At 41.3% G+C, this 18,264-nt stretch overlaps 2 protein-coding genes across 21 annotated transcripts in view; one reads left to right on the top strand and one right to left on the bottom strand.

The window, feature by feature from the left end:
* Positions 1 to 11,948, bottom strand: part of SPEF2 (sperm flagellar and cilia associated 2) — a 73,153-nt gene extending 61,205 nt beyond the window's left edge. For 11 of the 13 annotated variants that reach the window (XR_015799237.1, XM_088155969.1, XM_088155966.1 and 8 more), the window contains exons 1-4: positions 11,865 to 11,948; positions 10,038 to 10,140; positions 5,591 to 5,843; positions 917 to 1,054 (exon numbers count right to left, since the gene is read on the bottom strand). Coding sequence is in view for 10 of the 13 variants with exons in the window: in XM_088155969.1 (XP_088012095.1) it covers positions 917 to 1,054; positions 5,591 to 5,843; positions 10,038 to 10,140; positions 11,865 to 11,922 (552 nt within the window). In the remaining 3 variants the exon portion in view is untranslated. Of the gene's footprint in view, positions 1 to 916; positions 1,055 to 5,590; positions 5,844 to 10,037; positions 10,141 to 11,864 lie in introns of those variants that run through there. The other 2 variants (XM_088155972.1, XM_088155971.1) reach the window with 2 other exon arrangements.
* A 98-nt stretch (positions 11,949 to 12,046) lies between these two features.
* PRLR (prolactin receptor) overlaps positions 12,047 to 18,264 on the top strand; it is a 153,239-nt gene continuing 147,021 nt past the window's right edge. For 5 of the 8 annotated variants that reach the window (XM_088155901.1, XM_088155903.1, XM_088155902.1 and 2 more), the window contains exons 1-2: positions 12,047 to 12,083; positions 14,090 to 14,174. The gene's annotated coding sequence lies outside the window, so the exon portion shown is untranslated. Of the gene's footprint in view, positions 12,084 to 12,936; positions 13,022 to 14,089; positions 14,175 to 18,264 lie in introns of those variants that run through there. The other 3 variants (XM_088155908.1, XM_088155907.1, XM_088155904.1) reach the window with 3 other exon arrangements.

The raw sequence follows: 18,264 nt of genomic DNA on the forward strand, positions 1-18,264 counted from the left end.
TACTTTTATGTCATGTTAGTACAACAGAAATGCTTACACTGAAAATATTTTAAGCTTCAGCTACACCAAGAACAAAGGCCAGATGATTTCCATTTTACACCTTTCATTTCCTTCTCCTCTTCCTCTTTCCTAGCTACATCTATATCCAGCAGCCAGAAAATCCTAGAATTTTACAGCTATTCTTTCTGCAGGATAACTCTGATTTTGCATAGGGTTCTAGCAGAACGCATAATTCTCACCATATGGGGATTTGAAACAAGATACTCTGGACTATGATCTGCTTAGACTTAGTACCTTGAATGCATCCCTGATACTTATTCAAGTAACTGTGGTACTATAGGTTACTAAACTCTAGATTTAAATACTTCTGTCACTGTTGCCCAGTTGTAAAAAGTGGTAATAGTTGCACTGCTAAAAACAATACAATCCATGAACTTGAATTACAATCCAAGAATTTTTTGATACTAGACAATGCAGATTTTTTTAATTGCTGCATCTCTTGATTTAAGGTTATTGTCAATTTCAACTGTTACTAGCATTTAATAAGCAGACAGTTACACAGTGTGTTATAGAACAGTTCGAACATTATGATGAAAAATGTTATCACACACAAATCAAAAAGGAACACTAATGATTTTATTTAATGTATTCTTTCTAGTAGACTCAAGCTACTCTCAGCAATCAAATTACTACCTATCTTTGGTATTTATTTAATATTAAATTTCTCTTACATTAAAAAAATTCTTGTTTTAAAAAAAACTGCAAAACCATACTCATGCAAATCTTCACTAGTTGAATCGATACCATTTTGACAGTCAGCAGCTTTTGCATGGTGCACGTACAGTATTTGTAATCATAAATTTCCTAAAAATCATGGGGTTTGAATTAATATTAAAACAATATAGATGATAATTACCTCTGCTTCCCTCTTCTTCTTTAAGAAGCTTTTGGCTTCAAAAGATTTTGTGGTGGGTCTTGATGGTTGTTTTTGAATCTGTGAAACAGTTGTTGGAATCCTGGCCATTACTCCATTTTGTCTCCTTCCCATGTAATGCTGATATGAAGCAAATACAATTAAGCTGAAAATTGTCTTCCATGAAGAAACTAGAAGAGATTATCAGGCTCCAGACTTGAGCAGTGCCTTATAGGCTTTTAAGGGCTTTCATTGAACTCTAGTTCTAGTATGGTACCTGTTTCAGGTCTGAATACAGCCAGAAAATGAGAATACCAGTTTCCTGGTACAGAAACCGAGAATACCATTAGGTGACACATTAGGTAACACTAGCACAGATCAAGAAGTAACAAACATATAAATTACACTAATTACACTAATTTAAAGTACACCAAACAGACAGGCAGGTAAAGGCAGAATAAAGAAAAAAATTGTTTTTAGACAAAGAAGTCAAAGATAGTTAAAAATATATAATACATCAAAAGAGATATTCCAAACTTTTCTTTTAAAATGTTATTTTGAATATTTTGTTTATGGCTTGCATTTTCTTGTTTAGACACCTGAAGGAACTTTTTCCTTCTTGCTTATGTAGTGGCAATAGAACAACTAAATAACCACAGCAAGACTCCCTTCCTTCCTTACATATCAAATTAGTCAACAATGTCATCAGTGGGGTTCAACACCCTGATACCTGGCCATTTCCTCTATATAAACTATAACCTCTGCTTTGGATGAGTTTTCCCATGTCTAAAGAAATGTGTTCCTCCTTTTTTACTTCATCAGAATAGCTACACAGAAGTACAAAATGTTCTGAGGCCATACCCACTATAGATGCCCTTCTTCTGTCATTTTCCTGCTTTTGTACAATGCTCCATCTTTTCTTCACAAAAGAAGAATAACAAAAAACTCTTATACAAGGACATCTCAAATGCATATGAATTGTGATATGTACACTTTGTCTTCAAATCTATAAATATGTTCCATGCTTGACAATATGCAAATACTTTCAACTTAACATGGACTGATTTTTAAATAGGAATGTTTTTAAGGTAAGAGTACATTGGCTTTATTTCCACACACACTGCTTTGCTTTGTTCTTGTATAAACATGAGCATGTAGTACAGAATCAGAAAGCCGTCACACTGGCTTTAACTAACTCATTAAGCACATAACCTTCAGAAAACACGTCTTCAGACATCTATAAAAATAAGTAGTCATTTTTCAGTGTTTTGGGCTCTTCACTTTCTTGGATGGTCTGAGCTCTCTGCAGCTCTGCAACATGCACATGAGCTCTCTTATCTGTTATCATCTTGGATTTTGTTTCATTCTGATGTGGCACTACAGTTTTCAAATATTAAACATCCAACAATGAAGAGTCAGAAAGTACAATAAAAATGTTAAAATACGATAAATTTTGAGACCAATCTTTCAAACTGTGTTTTTCTGTGTTAATGTACACAGAAAAACCTATAAAAGTTCAAACAGAAAATCAGGACTAGCTCTATAGAAAAGAACTTGGAGATTTAAACTTGAATGATGCCAAACTTTGTTTAGTTGACAGAAAAAGACACCTCATTGCCCTGTGCAGGTTCCTCTGGAGGGGAAGTGTAAGGGGAGGTGCTGTTCTCTTGTCCCTGGTATCCAGTTGGTAACACATTCCAGAACATGTGGAATAGAATCATAGAATGGTTTAGGTTGGGAGAGACTTTAAAGATCACTTAGTTCCAAGCCTCCTGCTCTGGGCAGCAACAGCTTCAATTAGACCAGATTATTTAAAGTCCCACCCAGCCTGGCCTTTAACATTTCCAGGGATAGGTCATCCACAACTTTTCTGGGCAACCTGTGCCAGTGCCTCACCACCTGCACAGTAAAGAATTTTTTCCTAATATCTAGTCTACTAGATACTGCTACTACCACTACTACCAGCTATCTTCCAGTATGAAGGCAGTCCCCCAATTCCTGTTGCTTGATGCCTTCATAAGAAGTCTTTCCACATCTATCTTGTAGGCTCTCTTCAGTAATATCAGGTACTGAAAGGCTGCAATTAGGTCACTCTGAACCCTTCCCTATTCCAGGCTGAACAATCCCGATTGTCTTAGCCTTTCCTCACAGCAGAGGTTCTTCATCCCTCTGACTATCTTTTTGTCTCTCCTCTGGGCTCACTCCAGCAGGTCCCTGTCCCTCCTGTGCAGGGACCCCAGCTCTGGATGCAGTGCTCCAGGTGGGTCTCAGCAGAGCAGAGGGGCAGAATCCCCTCCCTGCCCTGCTGCCCACGGGGCTCTGGATGCAGCCCAGGACACGTTTGGCTCTCTGGGCTGGGAGTGCCATGGCCAGGGCATGTCCAGCCTCTCACCCACAGCACCCCCAAGCCCTTCTGGGCAGGGCTGCTCTGGGGCTGTTCATGCCCAGCCTGTGCTGATACCAGGGGTTGATCTGGCCCAGGTGCAGCACCAGCACTTGGTCTGGTTAAACCTCATGAGATTTCCCTGGGCCCACTTCATGAGCCTGTCCCCTAGTTCCCATCCTGGTGTCCATCCACTCAAGAGGTTGTGGACTGAGAAGTGAAGAATGAGGCAAAAAAAATTGAGTATCTCAGCCTTCTCTTCCTCTATTGTTACCAGTTTTCCAGCATTGTTTATCGAACTTCCTTTTCTGCTTAACATACGTGTAGAAGCTTTTCCTCTAATTTTTTGTGTCCCTTGCCAAGTTCGGTTCCAGCTTTGCCTTGGCCTTCATCACTGCATCCGTACAACCATACTTCATTTCTAAACTCTTTCCAGCTCACTGCCCCAGCTTCAGCTTCCTGTGTGTTTGCTTTCCCAGCAGCTCCCTAACTCAGCCATGTCAGTCTCTTATCTTCCTTGCCTGGTTTCTTGCTCCTGGGGATTGCTAGCTCTTGCCCACTATGGAAGAATTCCTTAAAGATCTGCTATCTCAGTTCCTCCCTTGTCCCTGAGGGCAGCCTCCCAGGAGATCTATCTCCCTAAAGAGCTAGAAGTCTGCTCTCCTGAAGTTCAGGGATCTGCCTTTACTCCTTACCTGATACCTCAGGACTAAAATGCCATCAACTCATGGTCACTGTAGACCAGGCTGCCTCCAGTCTTATGTCCCCAATTATTTTGTATGCATTGGTGACCATCAGAACCAGTATCACATCTCCTCTGGTAGCGCTGTCTATTACCTGGCTCAAGAAGTTATCCTTTATTCCAGGAATTTCCTGGATTACCTACAGGAAGTACCCCGTGCTACTTTCCCAGCAGCTGTTGGGAGGTTGAAGATCCCCAGCAGGACAAGAGCCTGCAAGCATGATGCCTCCTCTAGCTGGAGCAAGACTTTGTCAAATAGGCTCACCTTAGTCAGGAAGACTGTAGTAAACACCAGCCACAGGGTTCCATTTTTCACTTTGATCTCTCATTCTTATCCACAGCCTTTCAGCCTGCTCATGTCTATCCCTCAGAGACAACTCTTCACATCTAATCTACCTCTTGATACAAAGGGCAAACCCTCAGCTCTCATTCCCCTCCTGTCCCTTCTGAACAGCCTATAGCCATCCATACTTGCACTTCAATCACAGGATTTGTCCCATGTTGCACCAGGGGAGGTATGGAAGCATTTCTTTACTGAAAGTCTACAGCTTTGCAGATATTCAAAACCCCACTGAACAAGGTCCTGAGGGACCTGCTAGAGCAGACTTTGCTTGGAGCAGGAAGAATAAACTGAGTTCCAGAGGCTCTTCCCAACTTCAACTACTCCATGATTCAAATGCCATTCTGAACTTGTCTAAAGACAGGTCCTACTCTCAGTTGTTCAATTTCTTTAAGGTATCCCTCTACAGGTGAAGAGATAGTACCTAAAAGTCAACATATCTTTGCACTTGTTGGCAAACTTTCTGCTTGAAGGCTATTTTTCAGAAATAGTGCCAGAAAAAAAAAAAAAGGTGAAATTTCTCCCAGTTCAATTTAATTTATGATACATACCTGCTTAAAAACTCCTCATCCTGATAACAAGTAATGGTCTGGACATACTGAATATAACTGGATACAAGAAGGAAGTCTTTAACAGAACCTATCACATCAACACTGACTTCCTCTTAGATGTTCTCTTTACCCTTTGTTTTTCTCTCTTTGTATTTCTCAGCATACAGTTATTGCAGAATGTAGGGCAGTATAAATATATGGAGAGAATGGAGAGACATGCAACAGAATGAACCAAACCACTGTAGCACAGAGCTTGACATAGCTATAAATAAGTTTCCTGAAGGGGAAATTAGTTTGAGTTGATACCTAGCCCACAATACAGTCTGCAATGTGTGCTCATCAAAGGAGGAAAAAGGTTGCTGCTGACCAACTACAAGTTTTGTTGTTGTAGCTTTTTAAGTCTGGAGAAAGCTTGAGAACAGAGCAGGTAACAGAGAATGAACCAAAACAAAGAAACAGAGAACAAGAAGATCAATATACTATTGAGTTTCTGATAAGCTGTGCAAATCCACTGTAGAAGACATAGCAAAGGACTGCTTCCTTTCCTTATAAATAGTGGGTTTTCAACAGGGGATTTGCAAAGTAGAGAGGGAAAGCTTGAAAAGTACATGTAAATATGCTACCTTCTTTGCATTCATACAAAACAGACATAGTTAGTTACCTCTCGATTTTCACTTTCAGTAGACTTAAGCTTTGCTGTAGTTGCTGTAGGTCTCATTGCTTCCACAGTGACTTCAGTGAACTTTGCCTTCCTCTTTTTTTCTAAAGCAATATACAGTTCATACAAAAGATTCGTTGCAGCCCCATGTTGTTTTGTCATGATGTCTTGGGCCATATTCTCATTAAAATGCACACCAAGCAGGTGAAGGGTGGGTTCCAGGCGAGAAAAATTGTTAATTTTTGCATCTGCATTTCTATATGATTTAAAACAACAACAAAGAACCCAGAACATAAACTTATTTTCAATTCCAACTTGCTGCATTTAAGCATGGTCATGACACTTACACTAAGATAGGAGGGGAAAAAAAACAACCACAGAGGACTTCCTTAAATAATGTGATACACACTTTGGCTTAAGTTTTATGCTGCTGTACAAGTAACCACATTGATTACTATGCATAACTTTTAGAAAAGACAAAGACCACACTGGATTATATAAATTCTGATACACATGCACACAAAGTGCATCTAATAGCAAAAGCTAATCTGTAATTGAAGCTAATCGTATACAATCCACCAAACACACAAGGAGATTTAATGAACTTTCTATATTAGCCACATCAGTCACTCAAACTCTCACCAGTTAAAGCATAAGAAATCACGAAAAAAAGGTCTGTATTATCTATTAATCCTTACAACACTTCAACACATTTTTTTCTCCAAGAAAAAGAAATGGACAGACATGTTAAAGCAGTGTTGAAAACAAAGTCTATGTTCTAAATGAGCAAGTTACATTTGAAACTAAAATAGTGTCTTGAAGGTTAATATTTCTCTTGATATGTAGGTTCTCATGAAGAAGCAGTGAAGATCAACATATATACAGGGCAAAATCAAGTAAGAATAAATTATCAGTTTACAGCAATCAACCCATCAAATTTCATCAGACATACCCACAACTTCAGCCTGAGTCTGAAAATCATGGTTTCTATACTGCTCTACTGCTTGAGTTCCCAATAGGTCCTTCACATGGAGCAAGAAACTTTTGAGGTCAGCCAAGATCCAGCATAATTCTACAGAAATGCCTAATAAGACCTTTTGATGACACAGTATTCATCCTATTTCTAGATTAAACTGTCCAGGAGCTCATAATTCTCACTGTAACAGTCCATGTTTTATTTCTTAACACACTTATACTGAAGTGAAGCTTACAAGTGTTGAGCATTTTTTTGCCATTGATTCAAGGTTAAGATGAGCCTTCTTGCCAGAAATCACGACACACATTGAGAAGCTCTTTTCATTCTGTGAGGCTGACTGGCTTGTACATGTCTACTTCTCCCTCCTTGCACTCCTGAAGAAAAGCGCAGCAGTTGCAGTCTTGTGGTTGTAGGGATTCCCCTCCATCACCACAAACTTTCAAGGATTATTGAGAGTGGCTCACCAACAACATCAGCCAGGTCACACAGTATGTGCCATTTATTTTAATATTCCATAAACTGCTCCTTCTCCATGGGTATATCTTTCTTGCTACAGACTTTCCTGTATGTCTTAGGGCCTTGGGATACTTTAAGTCTTTTGCATGTCCCAGTAGGCCCACATTTCCCCAGCCTTCCTTTTGCTGTGGAGATACCTGTAAAAGCCCATGATGGCCTTCTGCGTAGACATAAGACAAGACCTTTCTTCCATGAGGGCAATTGTATAAAATACATACAAGTTTCATATTGAAATAAATTGCCTGGAGAGGTAGTACAGTCTCCATCCTTGGAAGTTTTCCCGATCACACAGGGTAAACAACTAGTGCAGACCTTCCTGTTAGTTTCATGCACTTGGGATTTCTGAGTGCGATTTTTATTTAGTAGACTAAGATAGAGAAGGCATTAAGCATCTCAGCCTCAGCATGGCAGATACTCATCTGAGAAACTGAGAGGGAGGCTGATGGAGCCATACTCTGCCATCTTTTTGATGCAGGAAGATAACTAAGAATGGCCACTACAGAGGCAGGTCTTGGATCTTCCCTGCTCTCTCACAGAGAGGGCAGCTCCTCTTAGCCCCCACCTTCCCAGTCCGTCCATCCTAAAGAGCCTGTATCAAGCCATGGCAGTACACCACTTCTGGGTGCTAACCCACAGCCCCTCTGTGATTGCAGTGATCTGAAGGCCCAGCAACTGCTCACGGGCCTCTAATTTCTTCTGTTTGATCCCCATGCTGCATGCATTACTATAGAGGCACTTCAGAGAAGCAGCCAGTTGTGTGAATTAAAAAAATTTAGAATAATTTAGAAAATGTGTGAATGCTTCTCCCAAATCCTGTCTTCTTAGCACTTCCTTAATTGCATGCATACATTTGAGGTGGGCAGCCTTCTGCAGTGTTTTGCTACTCTTATTCACATCACCTTCCTCTTGCTCACCAGTCTAGGCCATCACTTCCTCTCTTGTTTGAAACTAAACCTCTCCATCAATACCCATTCCTAGTTTAAAGCTATCCTCACCAGGTTTGTCAGGTTGTTGGAATGATTCCCTTGTCCACCTTGGTCAGGATGATCCCATCTCTTCCTAGCTGTTTTTCCCCTCGGAAGAGGACCCTATGACTAAGAAAAGCAAATACCTGTGGTGGACAGCAGCTGCACAACCACTTGTTGACCTGTAGAACCTATCCACTCCTCATTAAGCCCATCCACCAGCAGAAGGGAGGAAAATAATTACCCGAGCCCTCATGCTTTTGGCTCCAGGTCTCTGGCAGTGTCCTTGGTGTCCACAGGGAAGAATAGCAGGGATATTAGTGCAAGGGCTGGACAAGTCTCTGCAGCTCTGGACCGAACCTCTATCATGCAGCAAACTTCCCCAGCTAGTGTGTGAGGTCAGCCGATGGCACTTCCATCTCCTGCAGGAAAGTCTCCCACTGCTATCCCTACCTGCTCCTGCTGGTGTTCCAGGGTGCTTTACACTTTACCTGCTCAGACCTTTTACCATATAGTGCCACCAGCACTCATCTGCTACCACTGCAATGAACCTGTTCTGCAGCTGTGGTTCAGCAGGAGGAGCAGACACCTTCCTTTTCTTCACAGAGCTCACCTGCTGCCAGTCACCTCCTTTTCCTAACACAACAGTTCTGCCTGCCTCTCCCTCAACACAGCTGTGGGTTCAGGTTCCTGTATCTGCAGTGGCTCAGAGAAGATCCAGTGTAACCCCTCACCTCACTCTATAGCAGCTGGTGTGATAACACAGCTCCTCTATGGACACACACCTCTGCAGCCAAAGCCACAACCTCCCTTTGATGAAGGCACTCCCATCAGTCTGAGACAGGGAGAGTTCACTTTTTTCACTGGAGAGAAATTTGAGTTGAGGCCTCTGACACCCTGAGTAGTTGTTCCAGTGGGCACTGGATATCATGTCCTATCATATATTCCCATCTTTGCTGAGCACACATAAACTGTCTCAGCAGAGTTTCCAATCACTTCGTGCACCTACTGAAGTGCATCCTCACTAAATGCACCTCTAATCACCTGAGGACAAGGGCTCAAAGCACCCTTTTACTGGGAAGAATTGAGAAAACTTAGAAGGTGCTAGACCTTGCTGGAAGACAAAAGCCTCCTTATTTTTTCCAGCAATAGCAGGCACTCTTAAGAATTACCTGGGGTTTTCCAATGATACCAGAAATTCCTAAGAGATCTAGAAGCCCTAGAAATAGAGTTCAAAAACTGCTGTGTGAAACTGCTTTTTGCTAGCTGCCTTTATTAGCTGTGGCCAACCTGCCCTCCCACAATTTGGTGGGACTTGGGATAAGAAAGGGTGTGAATACATTAGAAACAGGAGGATTTTGTACAGCCTGGAACTCCTCATGTACATGTGCACCATGGTCTGACAGAACACAGCATAAGCCAACCTCATGAATTGCATTATCAGTGTATAAAAGCTCATAGATCTGTGCAAGATTTTTCAACTTCCCATTTTACAATTCTTCTTGATTATAGATATTACATCAGATTACTTGCAAACTTATAAATTCTTATATGATCTTCTGCCAGAGCTCCACTCAGAAACTCATAATGTTTCTCCAACATTTTCATTTTAGTGAAGATGTTATGGTCACCACCACAACAAAACCCTGTATTCCTTACTCTACACAGATCATGGGCAGTGTTCCACTATTCCAAATTTTAGAGACATCCTTGAAAGGCTTTTTGAACCTTTGGTCTAACCTGGTACTTTTGTACAGGTTACAATTAAAATGCATAATTTTCCTGAAGAATTATGACCCATCTCTCTGGAAATACGTAATCAATTAATGCATCAAATATATTTAGCTTTTGAATTACTGAAAAATATTTTAAAACTCAATAAATTTTACACTGCATTAGCAAATCCTAGCTGAGAAAATACATATTTTGTCTACTACATGTAAGAGAATTGTTACTTTATATAGGAGACCAAATGTTATCCATATGTACTAACCTTTTCTGTGAAAATTGTTTAAAGTCATCCTGAAGACCATATTTGTGGAGAAGTTCTCCTAGGAGGTAGCCAGTAGAAAATTCTTCTGGAAATGATCCTGGAACTAAGTTTGGGGTTTTGTGATTGTTTGGGGATTTTTGAATAAAATAATTAAAAGAATCCAAACGTTAATTTTAATAAAACTTGTTATTGTGTTTATAACAAAATGAAATCCAAAGTTTAGTAAATAATTAAAAGAAATTTTAGGAGATTGATTTAGCAGTAATAGTTTTCAAATCAGAAGTAAATATACTTTCTGTGCAGTCATTTTGCAACATCAGCTTTACATAATAATTTCTGATTTTCAATGTTAAAATGCAAACATCGTCATAATTGTCACTGAGACTAAAAATATCTATAAACTATAATTACTAAATTTTCCATACAAACTGCAAATTAAAAAAAAAAGCTAGCTCTAACGTGCTCTTCTTTATACAATCACAGAATCAGCTGAGTTGGAAGGGAACCATCAGAATTGAGTCCAACTCTTGGCCCTGCACACCTCAAGAGTCACACACCACGTGCCTGAGAGCATTTTCCAAGTGCTTCTTCAGCCCTGTGAGGCTGGTGCTGTCACCACTGCCCTGGGGAGCCTGTTCCAGTGCCCAGCCACCCTCTGGGGAAAAACCTTTTCCTGATATCCAACCTAAACCTCCCCTGACACAACTTCAGGCCCTTCCCTCAGATCCTGTCACTGGTCACCACAGAGCAGAGATCAGTGTCTGCCCCTTTGCTTCTCCTCACAAGGAAGTTGTAACTGCAGTGAGGTCTCCCCTGTCATCTCTTCTCCAGGCTGAACTGACCAAGTGACCTCAGCCACTCCTCACACGGCTTCTCCTCCTGACCCTTCACCATCCTCGCTGCCCCCTTTGGACACTCTCTAATGGTTTCATGCCTTTCTTACACTGTGGCCCCCAGAGCTGCCCCCAGCACTGGAGGTGAGGCTGCCCCAGTGCAGAGCAGAGCAGGACAATCCCCTCCCTTGCCTGGCTGGTGATGCTGTGCCTGATGTCCCCAGGACAGGGTTGGCCCTCCTGGCTGCCAGGGCACTGCTGGCTCGTGTTCAACTTGCCATCGACCCAGAGCCTCAGATCTCTTTCTGTGTCACACCAGCATCTCCTTCCCAAGTCTATAGACACAACAAGGGTTGTCCAATCCCAGATGCAGAATTTGTCACCTTGTTAGACTTCATACAGTAGGTGATTACCCATCTCTCTAATTTTCATGAGGGTTTTGTTCCCTCCTTGCAGAACAAATGTTTTTCCAAGGCCAGCACACGTGCCATTCAAAACAAAGCACTACTTTCCAAACATATTAAACTACTTTTTATTCTCCAGAGTCCTTATTAGGAGTTTGAGCACCTTCCATCTCCTGAGAGCACCTGCCCCTTGAGGATAATTAACTTCAGCTTGAAATTTTTCAGGCATTGGAATTAATTGCCCAGGAAGGTGAAGCAGTCACCATCCCTAGAGGTGTTCAGGAGGTGTCTGGATCTTTCGCTGGGTGATGTGGTTTAGTGGTTCAGGGCTTACAGGGGCACTGCTGGGTGCGCACTTGGACTGGATGGCCCCGAAGGTCTCCTCCAGCTCAGATGGACCTACGATTCTGTAGTCCCTGCCTTGCACCTGAAGATTAAAAATGTACCTGCGGAGGCACGTGGTCGCGGGAAGGGAGCGGGCCCGCCAGGGGAGAGGCCGCGGGGGGACCCCTGCCATGACGGCCCGACCCTGACCCCACTGCCCCCGCGGCCAGGCCCTGCCCGTCCCCGCGCAGCGGTGCCTTACTCACCGATGCACCGGGAGAGCTTCACGTCCCGGTTGAGCCAGTCGCACAGGATCCGGGACATGGTGTGAGGCGCCCGCGGCCGCCGCCGCCGCCCGGCTCCGCGTCCCGTTGCCGCGGCGACCGCGGGCGGTGCCCGCGCGGGAGGGGCGGGGCGCGCGGCAGGGCGGGCGCGCAGGCGCGGCGGGCGGGCGGGCGCGCGGGTGGCCCCGGGCGCGGAGCAAGGTGAGCGCGCGGCGGGGCGGGGCGGCCCCGGGGGAGGCGCTGGGCGGGCGGGGGCTGAGGCGGGGTCGGCGCGGCGGGGCCGGGCCCGGCCGAGCCCAGAGTAGGGGGGACGCGGCGGGGAGCCGCGGGTTTGTGCCCGCTGTGCCCGCTGCCTCGGAGCCGTGCGGGGCTGCCAGCTCGGGAGCGCTGCCTGCCCCGGCTGCGCGTTCCACGTGTGTTTGTTTAAACGGCCACTTCCCCGTTCCGCCCCGAGCCCGGTGCGGTCCGTGCTTGCTCGTGTGCTAGTGGGGGCAGTGCAGGGTAGAGACCGAAAAACTGGGAATCAGGAGGAATTTATTGGCAGAAAGAGTGATTAGACCATGGAATGGGCTGCCCACGGAGGTGGTGGAGTCATCGTCCCTGGAGGTGTTTGAGGAAAGACTGGATGTGGCGCTCAGTGCTGTGGTCTGTTTGACCACGGTGGTGCTGGCTCACAGGTTGGACTCGGTCACCTCAAAGATCCTTTCCAACCTGATTGATTCCTGTGATTCCGCAAAGCGCAGCCTGGCGGGAGAAAGGGAATGAGCCCAGGGTGATTTTCCCACAGCTGTTCTCATACGAGCAGACGTTTATTACTGAGTTGGCGCCGTGCGGAAGGGGGGAGGGAGCGCAGGAGTGCCGAGAGGAGCCCTGGCAGTCCGAGAGGCGCAGAGCCGAGTTTCCCGGCCCGCTGCTGCTGCGAGGCTCGGGAGCGTCCCTGTGCCAGACATCTGCTCGTGTGCGGGAGCCGAGCCCCGCCGAGACGGCCTTTGCTCAGCTTTTGTTTGCATTAAGTCATCTTTGTTTTAGAATCACACCGAAACAACCATGGGTGGTTCCAGTTCTCCTGTTTAAAACGTGTGTAATAAAACGCTAGAGCGTAGGGAAGAGAGCTACATCCGGAAAATGCACTGCACGCAGTGGGTATTTAATGGGTATTATTATTTTTTCTTGGAAAAGATACTTTAACTACTCAAGTTTTCAACTACCTTTCAGCACAATACGAAATTGGGAAGGATTATATTTGCGACAAAAAGCAAGAACAAGATGATATAGTAGCTAATGACAGACAACAATGATAATTTTCAACAGTGACAGTTAACTTGGAATGTTACAGATTCTGTTCCTTGAGAACAAACAGAATTCCTCAGATTAAATCTGTGTGCTGTGACGGAGGGTGTGCTTTAAATCAAATCCTTGAGAATAAGAATAGAAATGTAAAACCGCGTATTTATAAATCTTGAAAAGGTCAGTGTAGAGTCAGTGGCATATAAATGAGTGAAGTAACAGGAAACTTCAAGAGGGAGGAAGTACTTTGAGGACAGATGTTTAAGTTAATATTTATATTCTTTTAATGATTCAAAGTTTTGCATATATCTGAACTTATACACACACTTTAGGGGAAGAAAAACGTTCAAATTTTTAGTATTTTCTGATTGTGTTTGTAGTGGGTGAATCTATCATCAGTTTTTCTGATATGTGAGGGAGGAAAGAGCAAACATATTTTAGCTTCATCATGGAATTTTTCCCATGGCTACAAAAATCAATGTATATGTATTTATGTTGATATACAGTTAGGTGTTGTTGCAAGTAGTCATTAAGAGAAGCTTATGTTAATTTAAAACATGCAAACCAGATTGTGTTTAGATTAAGCATGACTCTGACTTTAAAAGGCTGGTACTTCCTGTGTCTTTAGGTTTAATTTTTTTAAAGGAAATGTATTCCTTCAAGTTCATGATCATATTCAGTGAATTTCTAAACACCTGATTTTGTTCAAAATTGACATGAGTTTTTCTGTCTGTTGAGATGACATAATCTTAGATAAACTAGAACTATGAGAAAGCAGTGGAATTTTATGTTTAAATTCAGTAGTGGCTTGCTATTTCATCTAAATCTGTTTTAACAAATTAATGTAGCTTTCTTTATTCTGAGAAGTGATAGGATAATGTATTAATCAAATTTTACTTTATTATTTCCCTGAATTTAAGAACTTGGAAAGATGTCTGTGTTCTGCACTGTGAAAGCTGAGTCCAGAGACAATTTGAAGGAAAATAATTGCAGAAAACAAGTAAAGTAAGTGTTTCCCTTATTATACCCTTGCTGAAAATACCAGTGTTTTTAAATAACAACACTGTTTACTTCCTGTGCTCTTAATTTTTTACATCTCTGCTAGGAATGCCACAGGGCATTCCAAACTGGTTTTTCGCAGGACTCTGTAGCTTGAATGGTGTAGATTTTAGGGAGTAATGTGAGGTTGTGGAATGCATATGAATTTTTCACCTAAGACTCTGTCTTTATTTTAAACTTCATGCATTTTATGAAAGAGGAGAGGATTGTTCACAGGCTGAATTTGTAATAGTCGAAGGAATAGAAGATATCAGGCAGCAACCTGTTGAGCAGAAATTGAAGTGTCAGGGACCATGTGTTACATTTAATTCCTTTTGCCTGTCTGAAAGAAACTGCACATATGGAGAACAAAAAATGATGTGACCAAGCCTATAGGGTTTTTTTTGGACATGAATTTTGAATAACATGGACATAATAGTGGTATGCATAAAGCATAAAATTACAAAATCCAGTTTTAAAGGTGAATATTGATTAACTTTATCACAAAAAGACAAATTATTTCAAAATGTTCAAGATAATAAACTGAAGGGGGAATTAATTAGAAGAAATTACTGCAATTTACTATAACTAAGATTAAGAAAAGTCAAATGAAGCAGTACTTGAATTCTGGAATTAAATAGAGTGAAGCTGTGCTGACAGTGACAGCAGTAAAATGATACAGAATTATTAAAGAGTGTATAGGTTCAGAAGTTTCCTTTTGTGCACCAAAATTTGCTTTTCCTGTATCAACAAGACTGTTTATAAACATACTCTTTTTAATATTTATATTATATATATATATATATATATATAAAAGTTTGGTTTTTTGGGGTTTTGTTTTTTGTTTTGGGGGGTTTTTTTTGCGTTTTTTGGGTTGTTGGCTTTTTTGGGGTTTTTTTGTTTGTTTGTTTTTTGGTGGTGGGGGTTTGTTGCTTGTAGTGTTATGGATTATATTATTTTCTTGTTTTTTCTCTTTCCTGGGAAGTTACAAAGAAGCTAAATAGCCTCCGCTGGGCTGCTTTTCACTATTCTGTCCCAGTTTATTTTTCTTTACGTTATTTGAATCACAGACTTACAGAATAGTCTTTGCTGGAAGTTGGATCCACAAGGATCATCAAGTCCGACTCTTAAGCAAATAGGCTATACTGGGTTTGAATCTGCAACCTTGCATTATTAGCACTATGCTCTAACCACCTGAGCTAATCTCAGGGTATTTATCCTCTGTGGCAATTAGCAAATGATCAAGTCCTCTTTAAACCTTAGTTTTTCATTTATTTGCCCTTCACATATACTCTCTTCTGAGGCCTCATGTCTATGCTGAGGGCAGAAAAGGATCAAGCTCTAAACAAAAGAATCATGATCTTGAGGTTTGTGTTTGCCACATGTTTCTGCAGGTGGTTGCTTGCTGCATTTCTCAGCTCCATGGCCCCTACTTGCTCTTAGAACAGAACCATGGAAGCTTGTCCTGACTTCTAACTTGGTTTTCTCTGTTGCCACAAAACAGTTATATTGAATCACACCCCATGTTGGTCTAGTCCGGTCTCTTATCTCTAACAATGATCAGTAAAAGATTTTTGGGGAAGAAATAGGGAGGAATAATATACTAAGATCTGTTAATATGTATTCCATTGCTGTACAGAACACTCTCCCTGTCACCACTGAATGTGGTGAAGGACTTCATGCATTGACATAAGCTAATACAATTAACTTTTCCTTTCATGAACACATGCAGACAGTTCTGAATCTGTATAAAGTAAAAGTTTAATATTGACAGTAGTTTGTGGTAAAGAATTCCATAGCTTAACCTGGCTTTGTGTGAAAAAAATAATTACCCTTGATTTTGCAAAGAATGGCATTGTTTTGTTGATTTTTGAGATTGCATTCTCTGCTAATTTTTTTTCCAGCTCTCTAGCTGTTTTGTTATTTTTAAACAAGAACATTAGGCATCTGACTTTTAGGTTGAACTGATGCTTCAAGTGCTATCTTGCTTCCAATGATTGTCTAATAGGTGCATTTTATATTAATATTTGCTGCCCATCTTTATTTTCTCCCAGTCCTGGGAGGTTGTGTCTCTGGAGAATTGTTGTTCCTATGACATAATTTAATCTTTTTATGCACAAAGAGCACTAGGGTGTGTGTCCACTGTACTGGTCCTGCAAAACAAAGTCCTCCACCTTAAGTAGTTGCAGAATTAAGAGTTTGCAATGCTAATGGGGATACATACAATACATATACAAGATCTGTATTTGCTGGTTAAATAATCTCTTTATATTTAGAAAGTGTCTTCAATACAGATATGAATTTATAATGAGGTTTGGAAAGTTATGGCGTGTGCTGTGTGCTGGAAAATACTAGGTGACTAGGTGCATTGTTTTCTTAACTGCAAAATGGATTGTTAGTATGTAGGTTCAGTTTGAGTAAATCTCAGTTAATTACTGGGCAAGATTAAGGCAAGAGAAGCACAGAGTAGTTCTGGTGCTTTTAAGAGGCAGGGCGAAGTGCTTCCACTATGAGGAACGAGTACTGTGGCTGATTGTTATGATTCTTTTTTGTTCTGATAACCAAGTAAGGAAGAAGATGATTTAATTTTAAGCAAAATCCATAACTGTCTGTATCTGAGACAATATGGTTCCATTTAGTTCAGCTATAGCAATTCCATGTTTCAATTAAGGACTGAAAGATTTTTCAGCTTCAAGCGAGAATTCGTTATCTCCAGTGTGATTTTCTTGGCAGGCATTACAATCTGCTATAGTGGAGAAAGGAATATGATGTGGAATAACATTTCAAATGTCAGTGCCATTTGGCTTAATGAGACTACTTAGAGATTTACTAAAGCAGATGGGGGCTTGGTTTGTTTTTTGTCTGTTAGTTTGGTTGTTTTTTTAAAAGCTGCTACTGAATTTGATTGAAAGTTTTTGGAGAGATTTTGCAGCTTTAAGGTAGACAGTGCTTCTTAACTGTTTCAAGCATCAAAACAGTAAAATAGAGCATTAGAACGGTAAAAGCTGAGTGATGGAAAGAAAGAACCAAACTGCCTGACAGATTAAAAATTCACATAAGCAAAATGAAAGGAAGTAGTAAGCTCATTAGAATCTCTCTGAATAATGACTACATACATGTCTTAAGGACACAGTAAATTGCAGGAGAAATAAAGACTGGCATGTTGATACAGCTTTAAACAAGTGTTTAAAGAGTGTAAAAAGTCTTTAAAACATAAGAAATGAGGGATTAAGGACATTATTTTGGAGATGTTTCTGTGGTTTCACTGAATTTCATTACCCATTTCTAAGCATCTGCTTCTTCTTAATAGTTTATTTTTGAGTTTATTACCACTTTCTTTCCTTTATTTTTGGGTTTTTTTTTATCGAAAGTTTGGTGTTTTGGGTTGAGGATTCCGTGCTTCCTGAGTGGGATAATAGGAGTTTAGTTGGGAAAGCCGTAGGCAAGAGATAAAAAAAGTTGAAGATTAGAGACTGGAATGGAACAAAGATTCGTTGAGGAATGTGACTGGTACAGGTAGCTTGCCAAGAAGAGAGTTCCATTAGGGATGGAACAAAGAGGATCAAGGCAACACAATTTGCCTTCGTTCTTTGGCTTAAGCAGAGTCTTGAAATTCTGAGTCACTCTTTCTCTGCCTTAGGAAATTGTATGTAAAACATACTGTCAGAAGATGGTATTAGTCAACCCTAGCAATTACACATATCCACTAACATCTGTGTCACAATACAGTCTGAACTAAAATTATGTGAACATTTTTCTTGTAGTCATTATTTTGTATAGAGTGAGTTTTGTGCTTGGTGTGGATGAATGAAAGCTCTCTCCAGCTCTTCTTTCTAGAAAAAAGAAGGCAGTAAAGTAGTAAGTAAAGTTTAGATGGTTCATTTTTGTCATGCACAGTTTAATTCATTTTCTGGCATAGTGTTTCTGCAAGATAAAAATCCAGTTAATAAATCAGATTTTTCTAGGCAACTGCAAATTGTAAGTATATAATTTTATGGATTGCTTTATAAACAATGGTCTGAAACATTTTGAGTAGTACTTAGAATACTCTCAAGGC

The sequence above is a fragment of the Sturnus vulgaris genome, chromosome Z, assembly GCF_052056855.1.
Source record: "Sturnus vulgaris isolate bStuVul1 chromosome Z, bStuVul1.hap1, whole genome shotgun sequence".
Taxonomy (NCBI): Eukaryota; Metazoa; Chordata; class Aves; order Passeriformes; family Sturnidae; genus Sturnus; species Sturnus vulgaris.